At 40.4% G+C, this 18,685-nt stretch overlaps 1 protein-coding gene across 1 annotated transcript in view; it reads right to left on the bottom strand.

The window, feature by feature from the left end:
• The window catches only part of RIGI (RNA sensor RIG-I), a 46,257-nt gene extending 31,023 nt beyond the window's left edge, over nucleotides 1-15,234 (bottom strand). The window contains exons 1-8 of the mRNA XM_052645056.1: nucleotides 15,129-15,234; nucleotides 8,572-8,706; nucleotides 5,399-5,580; nucleotides 4,293-4,440; nucleotides 3,135-3,257; nucleotides 1,552-1,653; nucleotides 995-1,148; nucleotides 18-276 (exon numbers count right to left, since the gene is read on the bottom strand). Of these exons, the coding sequence (XP_052501016.1) occupies nucleotides 18-276; nucleotides 995-1,148; nucleotides 1,552-1,653; nucleotides 3,135-3,257; nucleotides 4,293-4,440; nucleotides 5,399-5,580; nucleotides 8,572-8,706; nucleotides 15,129-15,234 (1,209 nt within the window). The remainder of the gene's footprint in view (nucleotides 1-17; nucleotides 277-994; nucleotides 1,149-1,551; nucleotides 1,654-3,134; nucleotides 3,258-4,292; nucleotides 4,441-5,398; nucleotides 5,581-8,571; nucleotides 8,707-15,128) is intronic.
• Between the last annotated feature and the right edge of the window lie 3,451 nt (nucleotides 15,235-18,685).

The following is an 18,685-nucleotide window of genomic DNA, read 5'->3' as shown; positions in this document are numbered from 1 at the left end:
CCTGACTTTGGACATACCTGGGGCAGTGAGTCTGAAGATCCTCCCAGTTTCTGATCTAGATAATTAAACATGATCATATTATATGGATGGTTTTTATTGGTGTTGTGACATTCATCAAATATCATCAAAGTAAAGATGGAGAGTGATGGGATAGTCCCATCTTTAAGGCTGTTCACAAGAATCTGTGGTGTTAAAATGATGATGTCATTGTTCTCAACAATCTGTTCCACAGAGACACTGTCAGCTATCTCTCCAGAAATGCCTGAAACTTTGTACCTAGAAGAGGACAGAAATTTCCCATTAGCAACCATGATGTGAATAAGGAACCACAAAAATCAGAATGTCAATTAAATTCTCCCTAAGTTCAAAAGGAATGGATTTGGAGAAAAGGTAAGTGCTTGGAGCAAAGCCTGACACACAGAAAAGTGAAAAAAGGGAAAGTGTTAGTCGTGCAGACTCTCCTACCCATGGACTGTAGCCACCAGGCTCCTCCGTCCACGGGATTCTCCAGGCAAGAAAACTGGAGTGGGCTGCCATTCCCTTCTCCAGGGGATCTTCTCGACCCAGGGATCGAACTGGGATCTCCTGCATTGTCAGTAGATTCTTTACTGTGTCTGACATATAGTAAGTGATCAATAAACGTAATGTAGGAAGAATTGCTGGCATTAATAGAATGTATTCCATGTGGTACCTGAGGATACAGAGGGCCAACGATAATTCTTTCAAGCCACCGTGAAAGAACAGAGAAAAGAGTAATATTAAATAAATTATAAAATCATTAAAAAAGTTAAATGTGCCATTTAAATATAAAATTTATCTTAATCAAAGGAGTTTAGGATTTCAGGTGTATCCATAAAGGAGTTATCTCTAAATTATTAAAAAGCTTAATCTACTATAAGTTTTTTGAATCATGGTTTTCTAAAAGCAAAACAAAGCACAAAACACATCGGTTACATGACCTAGAGAAAAAAAAGCTGGACCAACTTATACCTACCCAAGTCTTTCAAAATATTCTGAGAACGCAGATTTCTGCTGTTCATACAGCGGGAGTTGAACAGCAAAAAAGACAACTTTCCCCTTGCGTCCTTGCGGAAATTTCTTAAGATGATGTTCACATATAAGAAGGGCAACAAAGGTTTTTCCACAACCTTTTAACATATAAAGAGAAAGACAACATGTAATTAATAGTATACTAAAATACTTCCATAGAAAGGTCATTACTGGGGGCTCCTCTAAAACCACAGAGCTGACAAGTAAACGGATGATGAGGGTGGATTAACAACTGTAGAACTCACACTCTGACGCTAAAAACCAAGCTACTTCCTAGGCACTCGCACACAGCCAGGGACTGCAGGAAGCTGAAAGCAAGCATTCTCTCCCCTTCCTCATGTCCCTGAAAACACTATGAAACTATATGAATAACGGTTTTTTCAAAAGATCAATGGAACAATGAAACAATTGAAACTTGCCTACTTGGCCCCAGTGTTCAATAAAGTGGACAAAAGGAAGCAAACAGAGAAATAAACTATTTCAGTAATTGCATCCACTTACCAGTAGGAGCACATATTATTGTATTCTTTCCCTTCTGAGCAGGTAAAGCGAGCTCTAGTTGGAAATTTCTTGGTTTCAATGGGCTGTAAGTAGGACGCACTTCTGTAACACAACAGAAACTAAGTTAGCAAACAGTGACCACGCTGAGGAATCAAGTCAACACTATCTTCCAAAGGACAAGAAATCTGACTGTAGCAAGAAAGACCTCATTTAAAAAAGTTTAGAATTCTTGTCTCTAATTAACCATTCCAGCTTCTGCACTGATTTGAAATACAGAATTCTCCCTCAATAACAAAGTACCAATGGCAGGAAGGAAAAAAGGAGAAAAAAAAAAAAAAAAACTCAAAGATTTCTTTCTGAAACAATCATGGAAGCCTAATCAGGAGAAACTGAAGCAAGAATGGCCTAATCCAGGGAAAAACAGATCACCACCAGTTAAAGGAAATGCTGCATGAGACAAAACCACAAATCCCTCTAAGGTCTTTGAAAAACACTGAACTGAATACCAGACTCCAAGGTAATCTCTTACTGACAAGCAACCATGCTTTATAATTCTGCAGGCTCTCACATGGTATTCTCTCTTAACAGAATCAGAAGTTTTAAAAAAATAATCAGAGGTATCTCACTAACAGATAAGCGTACAGAATGTTAAGAGCTAGAAAGACCTTGGAAATCATCCGTTGAGTCTAACCTACCTATTTTAAAGTAAATGGAAATTTCTAAATGGTTAAGTGAGTTCGCTAAGGACCTTTACCTGTCAGAAAACTTAAAGCAATTGACATTCACTGATTTTATTCTGGAGTGACAAAAATGTGTATCATTTTATTGCAGAAACAGTCCATCAATTCTCACTTTATGTTCTTATCCCCAAATCACATCCTTCTTCCAACACTTCTTTATTGATCTTATTCTTTTCTCTGATGCCTTTTATAAATTACTCTTTACTTAATTTATTATGCTGCTTTCTGGTCTCCTCGGGAAAATATGCTTCTAGAAACATAAAGTGGGCCTTATAGGGACACAGTTAACTCATAGTGCCTTTGTGTGAATTAGAGAAAGGACTCCCTTTTGGAGGATATAGCCCCTCACCGCACTGTGTTGGTAAACAACGCAGGCTGGATCTCAGCCCCAGCTCCACCTCTCAGGCCCACACATTTGTACAGTGCACACACTTATCAACACACACTGCAGCCCCGGGATCTTGAGAGGAAACTGAACAAGTGACTCACAAAGAGCAGAAGTATTTTTTTAGAAAGCAGGGCTGATTTCAGAGGTCATAGGCATTGAGCTTCTGGGAGGACTCTATTTGCATTTTCAGTGTAGACATGCACATCCTTAGTGATAAAAGAAGACAAAAAAAAAAGAAGGGAAAAAAAGGAAGAAGCTGGCAAGCGCTATGGAAGGGAGAGAATGGTATTTCTAGTTGTAGGGAAAATATCTGTTTTAACATATATTCTCTTTTTGTTCTGATTTTTCCTTAGAAATCTTTCTATTAGGCTATGACTTTTGGCACTGCAAGACATGACTCCACTCGAAATATCTCAAGAGCATCATTATGGAGAAGAACGAACAATGCTGAGTACCTGAAGAAGGACAGGAATTCTGGCTAAGATTCTGGTTTTCTGGTTCTTCCTTGTAGACAATCTGTATGTCCAAAGTTTTCATTTCATCATCCTCAAGATCTTTCATTTGAACATTTTCTGCACCTTTATGAAAACAAAACACATCTTATAATCTTTATCTGATTATGATCTTGATGGTGAAAGCCCTACAAAGAGGTCATAAAATTTTAAACTTCCATTACAATTTCTCATAACCATTCCCTCTACCTTTTAAAACAACTAAATGAAATCTTTTTGACTTTGAAATCTTGATTTGAAGTTTGAACTCCAGTGTTGTTTAGGACTTTATTATTCAAAGTGTGGAACACGGACCAGCAACTTCTTTAGGAGCTTGCTGGAAATGCAAACTCTTGAGCCCCTAAAGAATCAGAAGCTTCATTTTAACAAGATCCCTAGGCGATCCACAACCACGCCAAAGACAAGCCCTATTAGCAGAAACACTCTTGTCTTCCATTCCTGACCTGACCCAAGATACCAGATGTGTATTTAGACAGATAATTTCTGAAACAATTTATGATCTTAAAGAAGACTCTGAAAGGCTAAGACCAGACACTCAGATGGTTTATCAAACTCAGCCCTTAAAATGCTCCGAGAAGATGTTATTAGCTTCAGGAAGCCAAGGGATAGCTCAGCCACTTAATCAAAATAGATTCTTCCTTTCAATCTTGTTCTAGTTCGGTTCCAGATGGATTCTAGGCAAGAGAACCACCAGATAGTGTCTAAGATGATTCTATTCTGAAAAGGCAGTGAGTTGTGGAGTTTGAACCTTTAGCTCTAGAATTTTCAAGCTATTTCTCTCATCATCTAAACCCAGAGAGTGAGCTCAGATTCCGCCTTTCCCCCAAATACTCTGGGCAGATAGACTAATTCTGGATGAAAGGGTTTGTCCCCATTTTCAGGGGATATATACAACCCAACTAATTCTGTAGATAAAAAGAACCACCTACCTCCCAGAACTCAACTTCACACTGGCCTCTCACTAGAGATAAAGCCAAGATTATTTGAAGGGAAAAATGCTTCTGACAGTGAGTGAAAAGCAGGTAGGAATGCAAGAAGCTCCAAGCAGAACTATGAAGAAGGACCTATTTTCAGACCCTCGCACCCTTCCAAATATCCTACCTTTCTCTACCATCCACAGTTCGCTGAACTTGCTCTCTTCTTTCTCCAGTGCAAGTTTCAAAGTTTTGGGCCAGTTCTCCTTGTCTGATCTGAGAAGGCATTCAATCATTTTCTCTGCACCTGCCATCAGCCCCTTGTTGGAACTTATCTAAGGAAGACAATTGTAGTGGACTGATCAAGTGTTTCACAAGTTTTCATTTTATGAGTTTTTACTGAAGAAACGTCAATTCAAATACTATCAAATTTAAAATCATCGTATACTCTGGTTCACTAGGCCTCTTTCACGACCGTTCTTGCCCCTGTGCAACTTGATCTTTTAAGATACACTCCCCTTTATCCTTGTCCTCTTACACATGGTATCACCATGTCAAGCCATGTGTTCTTACTTCCTCTGAGATGTTATTATATTAACATCAGCTATATCAGGAAAACAAACTACTTTACACCTATTCAAAATATGGGTATACTGGCATAGGCATATTTGGAAAGATATAACAAAATATTAACAAATAGTTTTTTCTGGATAGTGAGACTTACATGGTTATTATTATTAATCATGATAATTAAAATTCATTGAGCAATTACTATTATGTGCCAGAGATATGTAAGCACTTTACCTATATCATCTCATTCAAAGCCTATAAAAATACCTTACTAATAAGGTACCATTATTATTGCCATTTTATACAGGAAACAAAGACTTAGAGAAACTAAATGTGCCCAAGATCACACCACTAGTAAGTGGCTGAGCTTGGATTAACAAAATTGATTTGTGTCCAGAGACTGAATACTTGACCACTGGAGTCCATAACCTTTTTTCTTTTTATTTGCTAAACTGTTTGATTTTATTTAAATATGTATAAAACATTATTCACAAAATAAAGTAATTTTAACTGAAAATCGGGCAAACCTGAAAAAAATCTGTGACACAAATTGATTACTAGATCACAAATAAAAGTATCCTTCTAGGTAATTATACCTTAGATTTGAGGACTTTAGTAGATTTTAATGATATTGTTCAGTTCTAAAATAACATAGAAAACAGAAGACATTCCTCATGGTCAAATTTTTCCCCCAAATTCAATATTTAATATTAATTAAAATACCTGAATAATTTCTTCACATTCCTGACTAATTAAACATCCAGATATTTCAGGAAGGATATCTTTTGGATTGATTGTGGTTTTAAATTCTGGTTGTAAACGCTTTAAAAGTAATCTATACTCCTCCAATTTTTCAATTTTTTGGAAATCCCAACTTTCAATGGCTTCATAAAGTCCAGAATAACCTGAAAAGTAGGGAAAAAATGGGGCTGTTAGGATACCAACTAAAAAAATATGTTGAGATTAAGATTTAGAAATCACGTTTGAGTGTATTGTGAGAAAACTGAAAACAACTGTAAATCACTTCCATTATTTATGATCTTTCAAAAAGAAAATTCAATATTCATTTAGGCACCCCGCGTTTACGGTGGAGCTAGTGGCAAGAACCTGTCTGCCAATGAAGGAGATGTGAGAGAGTCGGGTTCAATCCCTGGGTCAGAAAGATCCCCTGGAGAAGAGAATGGCCACCCACTCCAGTATTCTTGCCTGGAAAATCCCATGGACAGAGGAGCCTGACGGGCTACAGTCCATGGGTCACAAAGAGTTAGACACGACTGAGTGACTGACACTTTCACTGAGAATAAATTTGAGGTCTTATATTTGGTCTCAGTAAGACCTCTTCCTTCCAAGGTATCCCATGGATTTCACCTACAATCTCTGATTTGCCTGTCTTTCAATTGAGTCAAACCATCATGCTAAGTATCTTCTCAGTGCAAAGTAGTAAAAAAGGGCAAAAAGAAATATAAATGTTAATTCCTGACCCTCAGGGCCTTACTGCCTACATTATTCCAAGGAAAGAATAGTAAGCACAATGGGAAATTTGAGTGAAAAAATTATTTCCAACTAGAATTATCCAGGAATGCTTGGCTCTAAGTTTCTCTTCAGAGAACCACCAGGCTAGTCTATCAGGCCCACACTCTTTTCACTGGACTATAAAGACCATATTAGCACATATGAAGCTATTACCCAGCTTAACACCTGGAATATTCCAGTATCTTAGTGGGTATGTGTCTCCTCTCTCTCACTCTTCTATCTTCCTGCAAAGATAGCACTAGCCTGTATTTGATTTATCACTCTTGATTTCTTAGAATTAAAGAATACATGTCCTAGTTTAAGCTTGTTTGAAATGTTTTTATTCTTCACTAAATGCAATTTTCTCTGACTTTTTAGAAAGTTTAATATTACATTTCTAAGTCTCACCTGTGCTGTCATCTGTAGCTATGTTCATACATCTCCATTGCAGGATAATCGACTCTTGTGTGAATATCACAAAATGTATTTATCCATTCTCTTTCTGAAGGATACTGGTGTTGCTTCTAGTTTTGTTTCTTTGCCTGCTTGTTTTTGGCATTACCAACTGATTATAGTATGAACATTCTTTGTATGTACATTCTGGATACATGTGTTAAGAATTTCTCTGGGCATATACTTAACAGTGAAACTGCTGGATAGAAGGAGAGTTGTAACTATACGAACTGATGCTGATTGTTTTTCAAAACAGTTGTAGCAGTTACACTCCTTAAGGACTGTCATCCTTAAGATTTCCCATTATTAAAAATCCTCTTTGAGCCTTCCCACATGCTGCGATTCATGGGGTCGCAAAGAGTTGGACACGACTGAGCGACTGAACTGAACTGTTGGACTTCCTAGATTTTGCTATTATGTTCCTAATTTACAACTTCCTAATTGCTAACTGGGCTGAGAATCTTTTCTCAAGTTTATTAACCTTTCATGCTTCCTATTCTTTGAAGACTCACTTCACATCTTTTGCCTTGTAAATATTTTCTTTCTTTTTAAATTGATTTTAAGCCTTTTAAATATATCATGGATACTAATTCTTTGGTGATAATGTAGTTTGAAAATATCCTCCCCCAGTTTGTCACTTGTTTTTTCACTTTCTATATAGTGTTTTTTTGATAGACATATACTCTTAATTTTAATATCCTCAAATTTATCAATCTAGGTTAATGTTTTAATGTCTTATCTCATAAATCTTGTCATATCCTAAGGTCAGAAAAATGTTCTTCTATATACTGGTCTAAAATAGTTGACCTTTTGCTATTATGAATTAAGTCTTGAATTCTTTTGACTTATTGTGTGTGTGCAAGTATATGTATGTACATGGAATGAGGTAAGGAAGACAAGTTTATTTGTATCCACATGGATATGAAAGCTAGGGTTTGCCTGGTTTATCCCATTTTCAATGGCCTACTGCAGTGTATCAAAAAGTCCCTCCTTTCTGAATAATCCTCTTTTCCCAGTGATCTCCAGTACATCAGAGTTCCATAAATATATGAGTCTGATTGAAGGCTCTCCACTCTATCTCATCGGTCACTTGTTCAATACCAGGACCAGCATCACACTGTATCAATGCCTATGACTTTCAATAGATCTTAATATCTAAAAAAGGAACCCCCAACCTACTGAACTCTTCTTTAGAAGTGTACTGACTATGCTTGGGTCATAATTCTTCCACATACAGTTTAGAATCTGCTTGTCAAGTTCATAAAGAAGCATGCAGGATTTTTATTTAGAATTGTATTGAATGTATAGCTCAGTGTAGGGAGAACTGACACTTCTATGGTCTTCCTCTCCACGTGCCTAGGTATATATCTCCACCTAGCTAGGACTTTTTTTTTTTTTTTTTTCGGTTTTGCCATACAGCTTGCAGGATCTCAGTTCCCCAACCAGGGATTGAATCCAGGCCATGGCAGTGAAAGAACAGAGTTCTAACCATTCGACCACCAAGGAATTCCCTAGAATTTCTTTATATTTTTTCAAAACCCTTTTGTCATTTTCTCTATTCAGACTCCACACATCTTTGGCTAGATTTATTGCTAAATATAACTTTGTTACTATTAGAAATGGTATTTCATTTTGGATTACACTTGCCATTTTTCCCAGTGGGTGGAAATACAACTAATTTTTGTATACTGATCTTGTATCCAATAAACATGCTAAACTGTTCCATTAGTTGTAATAACCTCTCTGTAGATTCCTTTGGAAATTTCAAGTAGGCAGTTATAGCATCTGCCTGAAAATGGTCTTTACGTTGCCTCAGATTAAGAGACATAAACTAAACGTGGATACTTATAAATTAATAGAATTTCAACTTTACAGAATCTTTAAACAGTCAAGTAATAACTCTGATTTGTGAGTAAAAAGAATGAACTAACCTGCTTGGTGAAGGGCATCCAAAAAGCCACGGAACCAGCCTTCCTCCTGGAGCTCCAATAGGACCTGGAGGAAAAGTGAGGCAGCCTCCATGGGCCCCTTGTTGTTTCTCTCGGCCTGAATATGCTGCACCACATCTACAAACAGAGGCAAGAGGGACTCATCAAACTTCAGAACCGCTAATCACTGGAGGTAAAGCCACTGATCATTGGAAGCGTTGTCAGATCTTCTCAAACGGGGCTGGGGAGTCACAGCAATGGAAGGACCTGCAGGAAAGAGCAAGTTCGCCGTCTTGGTCAATCACCCCTACCCCCAGCCTCTCTGGAAACTTCTCCTAGTCTGTTGTGGAAGTCTGGACACATGCTGGAGGGCAGTCCGTAAGAAAAGGAGTCTCTTAAAGATGCCTGCAAGTGCATAAGTCTCCTCATAACAAGTGAGAAGTCATGGTTGCACCAGGTTAGGTAGAAAACCCATGGCTTCTTCTAACATTTGAAAGTTTCTTGTTCAAAAGTCTGAATTAATCGCAGGACTAAAAGGGTGTGAGGATAGGACCACTCCTGTCATCACTGACAATTATAGTGGACACAGCAACCAGCCAATTTGGAGAACCCAGCAGTGGCTACAGGACTGGAAAAGGTCAGTTTTCATTCCAATCCCTAAGAAAGGCAATGCCAAAGAATGCTCAAACTACCACAAAATGGCACTCATATCACATGCTAGTAAAGTAATACTCAAAATTCTCCAAGCCAGGCTTCAGCAATACGTGAACCCTGAACTTCCAGATGTTCAAGCTGGATTTAGAAAAGGAAGAGGAACCAGAGATCAAACTGCCAACACCCATTGGATCACAGAAAAAAAGCAAGGAAAGTTCCAGAAAAACATCTACTTCTGCTTTATTGACTATGCCAAAGCTTCTGACTGTGTGGATCACAACAAACTGTGGAAAATTCTTCAAGAGATGGGAATACCAGGCCACTTTATCTGCCTCTTGAGAAATCTATATGCAGGTCAGGAAGCAACAGTTAGAACTGGACATGGAACAACAGACTGGTTCCAAATCGGGAAAGGAGCATGTGAAGGCTGTATATTGTCACCCTGCTTCTTTAACTTATATGCAGAGTACATCATGAGAAACGCTGGGCTGGAAGAAGCACAAGCTGGAATCAAGATTGCCGGGAGAAATATCAATAACCTCAGATATGCAGATGACACCACACTTATGGCAGAAAGTGAAGAGGAACGAAAAGCCTCTTGATGAAAGTGAAAGAGGAGAGTGAAAAAGTTGGCTTAAAGCTCAACATCCAGAAAACGAAGATCATGGCATCTGGTCCCATCACCTCATGGGAAATAGATGGGAAAACAGTGACATACTTTATTTTTGGGGGCTCCAAAATCACCACAGATGGTGATTGCAACTGTGAAATTAAAAGACACTTGCTTCTTGGAAGAAAAGTTATGACCAACCTAGACAGCATAGTAAAAAGCAGAGACATTACTTTGCCAAAAAGGTTCATCTAGACAAAGCTATGGTTTTTCCAGTAGTCACGTATGAATGTGCAAGTTGGACTATAAGAAAGCTGAGCACCAAAGAATTCGTGCTTTTGAACTGTGGTGTTGGAGAAGACTCTTGAGAGTCCCTTGGACTACAAGGAGATCCAAACAGTCAATCATAAAGGAAATCATTGGAAGGACTGATGCTGAAGCTGAAACTCCAATACTCTGGCCACCTGATTTGAAGAACTGACTCATTTGAAAAAACCCTGATTCTGGGAAAGATTAAAGGCAGGAGGAGAAGGGGATGACAGAGGATGAGATGGTTGGATGGCATCACCGACGCGATGGACATGAGTTTGAGTAAGCTCCAGGAGTTGGTGTTGTACAGGGTGGCCTGGCATGCTGCAGTCCATGGGGCTGCAAACAGTCAGACACGACTGAGTGACTGAACTGAACTGAACAGCAATCAGAGTTAGAATAAACAGAGGTCCTTTTATGGTCCTATTTCCAGGCTTTTGTTAAGACATGTAAAAAAAATTAGTAGACAGAAATCACAATAGAGTCAGGAGACCAGAAGGGGGCGCTCTCATGCCCTGTGCCCATACTGCTACTGCTAAGTCGCTTCAGTCGTGTCCGACTCTGTGCGACCCCATAGACAGCAGCCCACCAGGCTCCCCTGTCCCTGGGATTCTCCAGGCAAGAACACTGGAGTGGGTTGCCATTTCCTTCTCCAATGCATCTGTGCCCATAGCAGAGCCCAAGAGTAAGAAGTCAGACTTCTTTCCTGGCAAGGAGTGAGCCAAGGAAAAGCCAATGACTGTTTACTACAGCCCCTCCCAGGCTCCTTTTCTTCTCTATAAAAGTGTTCTTCCTTTGCCCTGCAGGGACCTGTATGGGGCTGCCACAATTGCAGATCCCAGATTGCAGTTCTCTGCTGATCCTGAAAAAGTCTGTCTTTGCTGGAGAAATATCTGGCAGTCTATTTATTTCAGGTCAACAGATGGTAGGAAATATGGTAGAAAAGAAAAAGCAAAAGGAGCTAAAGAAAACACAGTGAGGCCAGGTAACAGACAACTATCCACCAACCAGCTGGTGGTCTTACTGATTTTGCACAGTAACTCCACGTCTGGGCGGATAACCAAAGTTACCTTCGTATGACCTGACATTTGATAATTTTCCCCACTGTCGAAGCAAAGCGAAGTCAGTTGCTCAGTCATGTCCGACTCTGTGACCCCATGGACTGTAGCCTACCACGCTCCTCCATCCATGGGATTTTGCAGGCAAGAGCGCTGGAGTGGGTTGCCATTGCCTTCTCCAGAGGATCTTCCCAACCCAGGGACTGAACCCAGGTCTCCCGCATTAAGCAGATGCTCTACCGTCTGAGCCACCAGGGAAGTCCTATTGCCAGTGGGATGTCAATTCTAACGGAGTGATTCCAATTGTCGGGCAGGTTCACCTCTGTATTCTCAGAGTTTAGAAGACCTAGTACTCAATGCACACTTAACAAAGGTATGCTGAATGAATGCAAGAAGACAGGAAGGAACGCCTCCCTTTTCTGCCAAGGTCTCTGCAACAATAAAACAAACCCTTTTAAAGTATAAAATTCAATGGCTTTTATAGCTGTAAATCCATCACCACTATATAATTTTACTGCCTTTTCTTTACTGTAGAAAGAAATCTTATACCCATGAGCAGTCATTCCCCATTTCCCCCATGGTAACTATGGATTTGCCTATTTTGGACATTTCATATGAACGGGATCATAGAGTAGGTGGTCCTCATGGCTGGGTTCTTTCACTTAGCATAATGTTTTCAAGTTCATCCATATTGTAATCATGTATCATATTTAATCCTTTTCCTTGCTGAATAATATTCCATTGTATGGATGCACCAGTTTTGTCTATCTATTCATCAGTTAATGGGTATTTAGGTTTCTACATTTTGTCTTTTATGAACAGTAATGTTATAAGCATTCATGTACAAGATTTTTTGTGGATATAAATATTCATTTCTCTTAAGTACATATACAGCTAGGCACAAGATTGCTGGGTCTTAAGGTCACATTCTGAAGCCTGGGGTTAGGATTTAACCAAAAGAGCTGAGAAAACAAGGCGGGGGAGGTACAGAGAATTTAATCAGTGTAACAGAAACAGAAAAAGTGGGTGGAAAAGCAGAGTTTATGTGATGATACAAAGGAATGAACAGGAAAGATGTCAACCAACTATATGCAAACAGCTGCCTATGGGGCTGGACTGGAGAACTCTACGGTATTGTTAACATTCAAAAATAAGATAATATTATACAGAGTAATTTTAAGCTTGCTTTTAAAAAATTATTTATTTCTGGCCGCACTGGGTCCTCTCTGCCACGTGGGCGGCTCTCTAGCTGCAGAGAGATGAGGCTACTGTCTAGCTGTGCGGAGGCTTCTTATTGCAGCGGCTTCTTTTGCTGTGGAGCGCACTCCAGGCGTGCAGGCCTCAGCAGGTGCGGCAGATGGCTCAGGAGTTGCGGCTCTCGGGGTCTCGGGAACAGGCTCAATAGTTGCGGAGCACGGGCTTCGTTGCTCCGCCGCACGTGGGGTCTTCCCGGATCAGGGATTGAATCCATGTCCCCTGCACTGGCAGGCAATTCTTTACCACTGAGCCACTCAAGCTCACTTTTTAAACTTACCTTGTGGGTTTTTTTTTCTTCTACGAGGAGTTTATTGTCTTTTTTTTTTTTAAGGTTTATTCAGGGAGACACATACTCCACAGAAACTTTTGATATTTTTATTGTGCTGTATTATAACTATAAATTAAAGTTAATATATATTAAAAAACAATCCCACCTGTGCACTCCCATAAGCATACTATGGTTTTCCATCAATGCACTCACCACACTTTATTATGTTCAGTTACCTGACTTCACACATGCACTCTAATCTCAGGGCAGAACCATTCCTATCGATCCTTCATTTCCTGAAAGGATGCTTCCTATTAACTAATATGTGTAGGCAATGGCACCCCACTCCAGTACTCTTGCCTGGAAAATCCCATGGATGAAGGAGCCTGGTAGGCTGCAGTCCATGGGGTCGCCAAGAGTCGGACACGACTGAGTGACTTCACTTTCACTTTCATGCATTGGAGAAGGAAATGGCAACCCACTCCAGTGTTCTTGCCTGGAGAATCCCGGGGACGGGGGAGCCTGGTGGGCTGCTGTCTATGGGGTCGCACAGAGTTGGACACGACTGAAGTGACTTAGCAGCAGCCGTAGTAGTATGTTTTAATGCTAGCCAGTGCTAGCCTAATGCCTGACATAGCTTAACTGCTGAGTTGCTGGTTATTAAGTCAATACACAGTACATGAAAGAATGAGATTCACATCATTGTTAGTGTTCCACTCTTTGGAGGATTTCTAGAAGAGACAGATGTCTTGCACCACTTACATTCTTCAAGGGCCCCAACTACTCTGCGGTCAGTAGGATGTTATTTTGTTACTTCTCTCTGAGCACAGCTACTAAGGGGGAATGCTTTGTGTTGGTGGCATTCTTTCACTCCTCACTCCACAGCCTGTGCTTTGGATGTGCATAGCAATTAGCACTCAAATTACCTGTCTGTTTTAATACAGTTTCAGAAAACTGCCTCACATCAGGAAAGTTATGTAGGCGTTTGGAGCAGACTCCCTCTTTCACCTCAACTCTTTCCGGGCAGCCCCTCCCTTCTCTTCTCCCCAAGGCTCTGCTCACCTCTGGCACAAAGTACCTCAATACAAATCTGTAAAATGGCCATTATCCATCATCACGGGACTCATATGCTATGGGGAAACACCTGAATTGAAGCCTAAAGCCATTCCCTCCAGTGAATCTTGCTCCTCTCATAATTTGAAAAGATACATGCACCTCAGTATTTATTACAGCACTACTTACAGGAGCCAAGACATGGAAGCAACCTAGATGTCCAATGGCAGAGGAATGGATAAAAAAGATATGGTACATATATGCAATGGAATATTAGCCATAAAAAGGAATGGCATAACGCCATTTGCAGCAACATGGATGTACCTAGAGATTATCATACTAAGTGAACTCAGAGAAAGACAAATATCATACCATATCACTTATATGTGGAATCTTAAAAATGATACTGATGAACTTATTTACAAAACAGAAACAGACTCACAGACTACGAAAACAAACTAACGGTTACCAAAGGGGAAAGGTGGGGGAGAGAGATAAATTAAGAGTCTCGGATAAACATACACACACTGCTGCTGCTGCTGCTGCTAAATCGCTTCAGTTGTGTCCAACCCTGTGCGACCCCATAGACGGCAGCCCACCAGGCTCCCCCGTCCCTGGGATTCTCCAGGCAAGAACACTGGAGTGGGCACACTACTATATACAAAACAGGTAATCTATGGAGCGCCACCTTGTAGCACCTAGAACTCTGCTCAATATTCTGTGATAATCTATATGAGAAAAGAATCTGAAAAAGAATGGTATAGGTATAACTGAATCACTTTGCTGTACATGAAACTAATGCAACATTGTAAATCAACTATACCCAATATAAAATAAAAATCAAATTTATAAAAGTTTCCAGTCATTTGCTGATAAGATCCAGATCTGGCAAAGTGAGTCTCAACTTCTCCCGGAGTACAGCACTTTCTTACCATTTGTGTACTTCGGTCCTCGCCTGTCTCCACCAACCCCTTGGACTTTAAAGTATTTTAAGGAAGGCTTGTATCTTATTCTGAATCTCTGATGTCAGCGCAAAGACCAACACAGTAGACGGACACAACTATTAGCACAAATAAATGAAACGGACAGCGACATGCTTCCCCAGCTTTAAGTCTAAACAAATGTGCAGCTCTAAGCAAGTCATTTCACTTCGCTGGGACTCAGTTTCCCCATGTGGGCTTCCAAGGGCTTCTCAAACTCTTTACAATCCCCAGTCTAAAATATTGCGATCTCGCCACAAACCCGGCGTTAACTGTGTTGACTGAAAGACCGGGATGGGGGTTGAGGGGTGGAATAAGAAAGAAATCCTGAACTGTTTTCTTGCACCAAGAGGCAGGCGGCAACCACTCACCGTCCCTAAACCAGGGGGTCATGTAGCTCAGGATGTAGGTAGGGTCCAGGATCTTGCTGACATAGCCGCGGAAGGCGTGCAAATTCCGCCGCTGCTCGGCCGTCATGCCGGCGACTCTGCTCCCCGCGACCCCCTGCCTCGCCTGCGCTCTGCTCGGCGCCGCTGCGCTCGGCTCCGCTCCGCGAAAACACAGCTGTGGGGCGCGAGAAATTTGCCGAGGTGAGCACTCCTCGCGGAGGCGGAGCTGTAGGGGAAGCCGGGCTGCGGGGGGAAAATCGAAACTGAAACTAGGGGCGGGGGCCCCCCAGGCTCCGTGATCAACCGCGGGTCCCCCGCGCGGTTTCGGTTTCGTTTCCTCGCCAGCTCGCGGATCCCGAGGGACCCAAGGGGACCCCTGCGAGCTACTCTTTGGTGTTGACTTCATCTTACTTTCTGTTTTGCTTTTAGGGCCCTAAAGTTGAGATACGATAAAATGCGTAGATGTTAACTTATAATTCTATGAGTTCGGGGAGATGTATGCGGGTGTAACCACTTTGCCCAGGTTGTCTGGGTCCTGTGGTCTAGTGTCTTAACTTTACAGGACCCTGTCACCTGTTCTCCAAAGTGGCCACCCCGTGGTGCCTGCCCCACCTGGAGTGTGAGAGAGCTGCAGGGGATGCAAGCCCAGGAAATACGCGCGCTGGTCAGTTTGTCGCTCTCTTGTTTGGTTTGGTTGGGGCTTTTGCCTGGTATGAAATAGTGCGCTGTTGTCAAATATATGTAGTCCAAATACCCTGTCCCAGTCTGTGACTTACATCATTCTCTTTAAGGTGCCTTTTGAGCATAAATTTATTTTGGTGAAACCTAATTTACCAGTTTTTTCGTTGTTTACTGCCTTTTGTGTCCTCTTTGGTGAATCTTTGCCTACTATAGATATTCTGTGTTTTCTTTTAGGGTCTTTGTGTTTTCAGCTTTTATCTTTAGGTTATGGGCATCTCGAATTAATTTTGTTGTGGGAGGAGGTAGAGGTCAAGCGTTCGCTTTTTCCATACTTGTTTCACACAAACTATTTCCTTGAAAACTTTTCCCTTTGAATAGGCTTGGCACCTTTGTCAAAAAATCAACTGACTGTGCACTATTCCTAACTTTATTCTGTTCCACTTATCTATTTATTGATACTGCTTTCTGGCTCTTTGTAAAGACTATATTGGGACTTACCTGGTGGTCCAGTGGCTAAAACTCTTGCTCCCAGTGCAGATGGCCTTGGTGTGATCCCTTGTGGGGAACTAGATCCCACATGCTGCAACTAAAGATCCTGCGTGCTGCAACTGAGGCCTGATACAGCCAAATAAATTTAAACATATGAAAGAAAAAAAAGTACATTGACTGTTCTGGGATCTTTGGATTTTGATATGAAATTTTCTTGCCTGGAGAATCTCATGGACAGAGGAGCCTCACGGGCTGCAATCCTTAGGGTCACAAAGAGTCAGACACCTGTGAGTGACTTTCACTTTCATGAAATATTGTTTGCCAACTCCTATTTTTAAAATAGCATATTGGGATTTTGATCAGAACTACATCAAACCTACAGATGAACTTGAGGAGAAATGACATTTTTAACAATATTGAGCCTTCAAATCCATGAACGTAAGTTTTCATTTATCTGGGTCTTTAATTGCCCTCAGCATTATTTTATAGTTTTACAAGTACAGATCTTCTACATATCTATTAAATTTATTCTTAACTATTTTACATTCTTTGAGGCTTCTGTAAATTGAATTGTTTCTGAAGTGTCATTTTCAAACTTTTTGTTGTTGGTATATAGAATTTACTAATTTGACTTGTATTATGCAATTCACTAATTCACTTATTAGCTCTAGAGAGTTACTGTTCCGTAGAGTTCTTAAAATTTTCTATGTAAACAGTATGCCATTTGGGAATACAGGGTTTTATTTCTTTTCCAATCTTTATGCCTTTTATTTTGCTTCTTTTCCATATGGCACCTCCTGTGGCTTCAAAAGAAAGCTGAATAAAACTAGTGAGTTGACACCCGTACCTTATTACTAATCTAAGCAGGGAAACAATCAATGTTCACTTTAACTACAAACTCTGTAACAGAGAAGAACAGACCTGACTCCATACTGAATCCATTCCTTTAGCTCTAACTCGTGTGGTCTGTTGCCTGTGCTTAGTCACACTGACTCTGTACCAAGGGCTCCTCAAACTCAAAAGAATGCTACCTTGAGCCTGAAATTTACAGGATAGTCCATTCTCAAGACTCCGATCTTTAGAGGTGTTAACACCTTTCCATTCACAGAGAGATAAAAATTTGAAAGCAGAGCATATTTGTCTTGTCAGAGGTTTGTAGGAACATCATGCCAGACCTAGGTCAACAGCAGTAAGAACAAAGGATTCCAATGCCAAGAAGTTTGCAACAACCAGCCACACCCCTTCCCCTTTTAATATAAAAGAAGTGAAGTGAAGTCGCTCAATTGTGTCCTACCAGGCTCCTCTGTCCATGGGATTTTCCAGGCAAGAGTACTGGAGCGGGTTGCCATTTCCTTCTCCAGGGGGTCTTCCTGACCCAGGGATCAAACCGGGGTCTCCTGCATTGTAGGCAGACGCTTTACCATCTGCACCACCAGGGAAGTCACAATATAAAAGGCGGCTCAGTTTTAACGTTTGAAAGATGGTTCCTTAGGACACTAGTCCACCATCTTCTTGGTCTGTTGGCTTTCCAAACAAAGTCATTATTCCCTGCCCCAGCAACTTGTCTCTGAATTTATTGGCCAGTCATACAGTGAGTGGTACAAGCTTGGACTCAGTAAACAGGTTGGCTATTGGTTTTTCCTAGATGCCCTTTATCAGATTGATGTTTTCTTGATTTCCACTTTGCTCAGAGTTATTTTTTTTAAAATCATGAATAGATGTCAAATTTCTCAGCTTTTTAATATCTGTTGAGGTGATCATATATTGAATTTCAAATATACTGAATTTCATTTATTGATTTTTTAATATTAAATCAACCTAGAACTCTCAGGATAAATCACATTTGATCATGAAGTAGCACCCTTTAAAAAATATATTTCTGGATTCAGTTTGCTAATAATTTGTATCTATGGTCATACATTTGTACCTATGGTCGTACATTTTCTTGTAATGTTAGAGTTATGCTGACCTTATAAAACAAAAGTTTGTGTAAGACAGGTATTGTTCCTTCCTTAAATATTTAACAGAATACACCAGTGAAGCCACTTGGGATTGGAGTTTTGTTTGAAGATTCTTTTATTATTATTATTTTTCATTGAAGGATAATTACTTTACAGAATTTTGTTGTTTTCTGTTAAACCTTAACACGAATCACCCATAGGTACACCATATATTCCCTCCCTTTTGAACCTCTCTCCCATCTCCCACCCCATCCCACCCCTCTAGATTGATACATGAAGATTCTTCATAACAGTTCGATTTCTTTACTGGATATAAGGCCATTCTAATTTTTTGTTGTTGTTGTTTAGTTGTTAAGTTGTGTCTGACTCTTTTGTGACCCCACGGACTGAAGTCCACCAGGCTCTTCT

This window comes from Budorcas taxicolor, chromosome 8, assembly GCF_023091745.1.
Source record: "Budorcas taxicolor isolate Tak-1 chromosome 8, Takin1.1, whole genome shotgun sequence".
In the NCBI taxonomy this organism is placed as follows: domain Eukaryota; kingdom Metazoa; phylum Chordata; class Mammalia; order Artiodactyla; family Bovidae; genus Budorcas; species Budorcas taxicolor.
The sequence above is the reverse complement of the archived record's forward strand: the minus strand, read 5'-3'. Positions and strand labels throughout refer to the sequence as shown.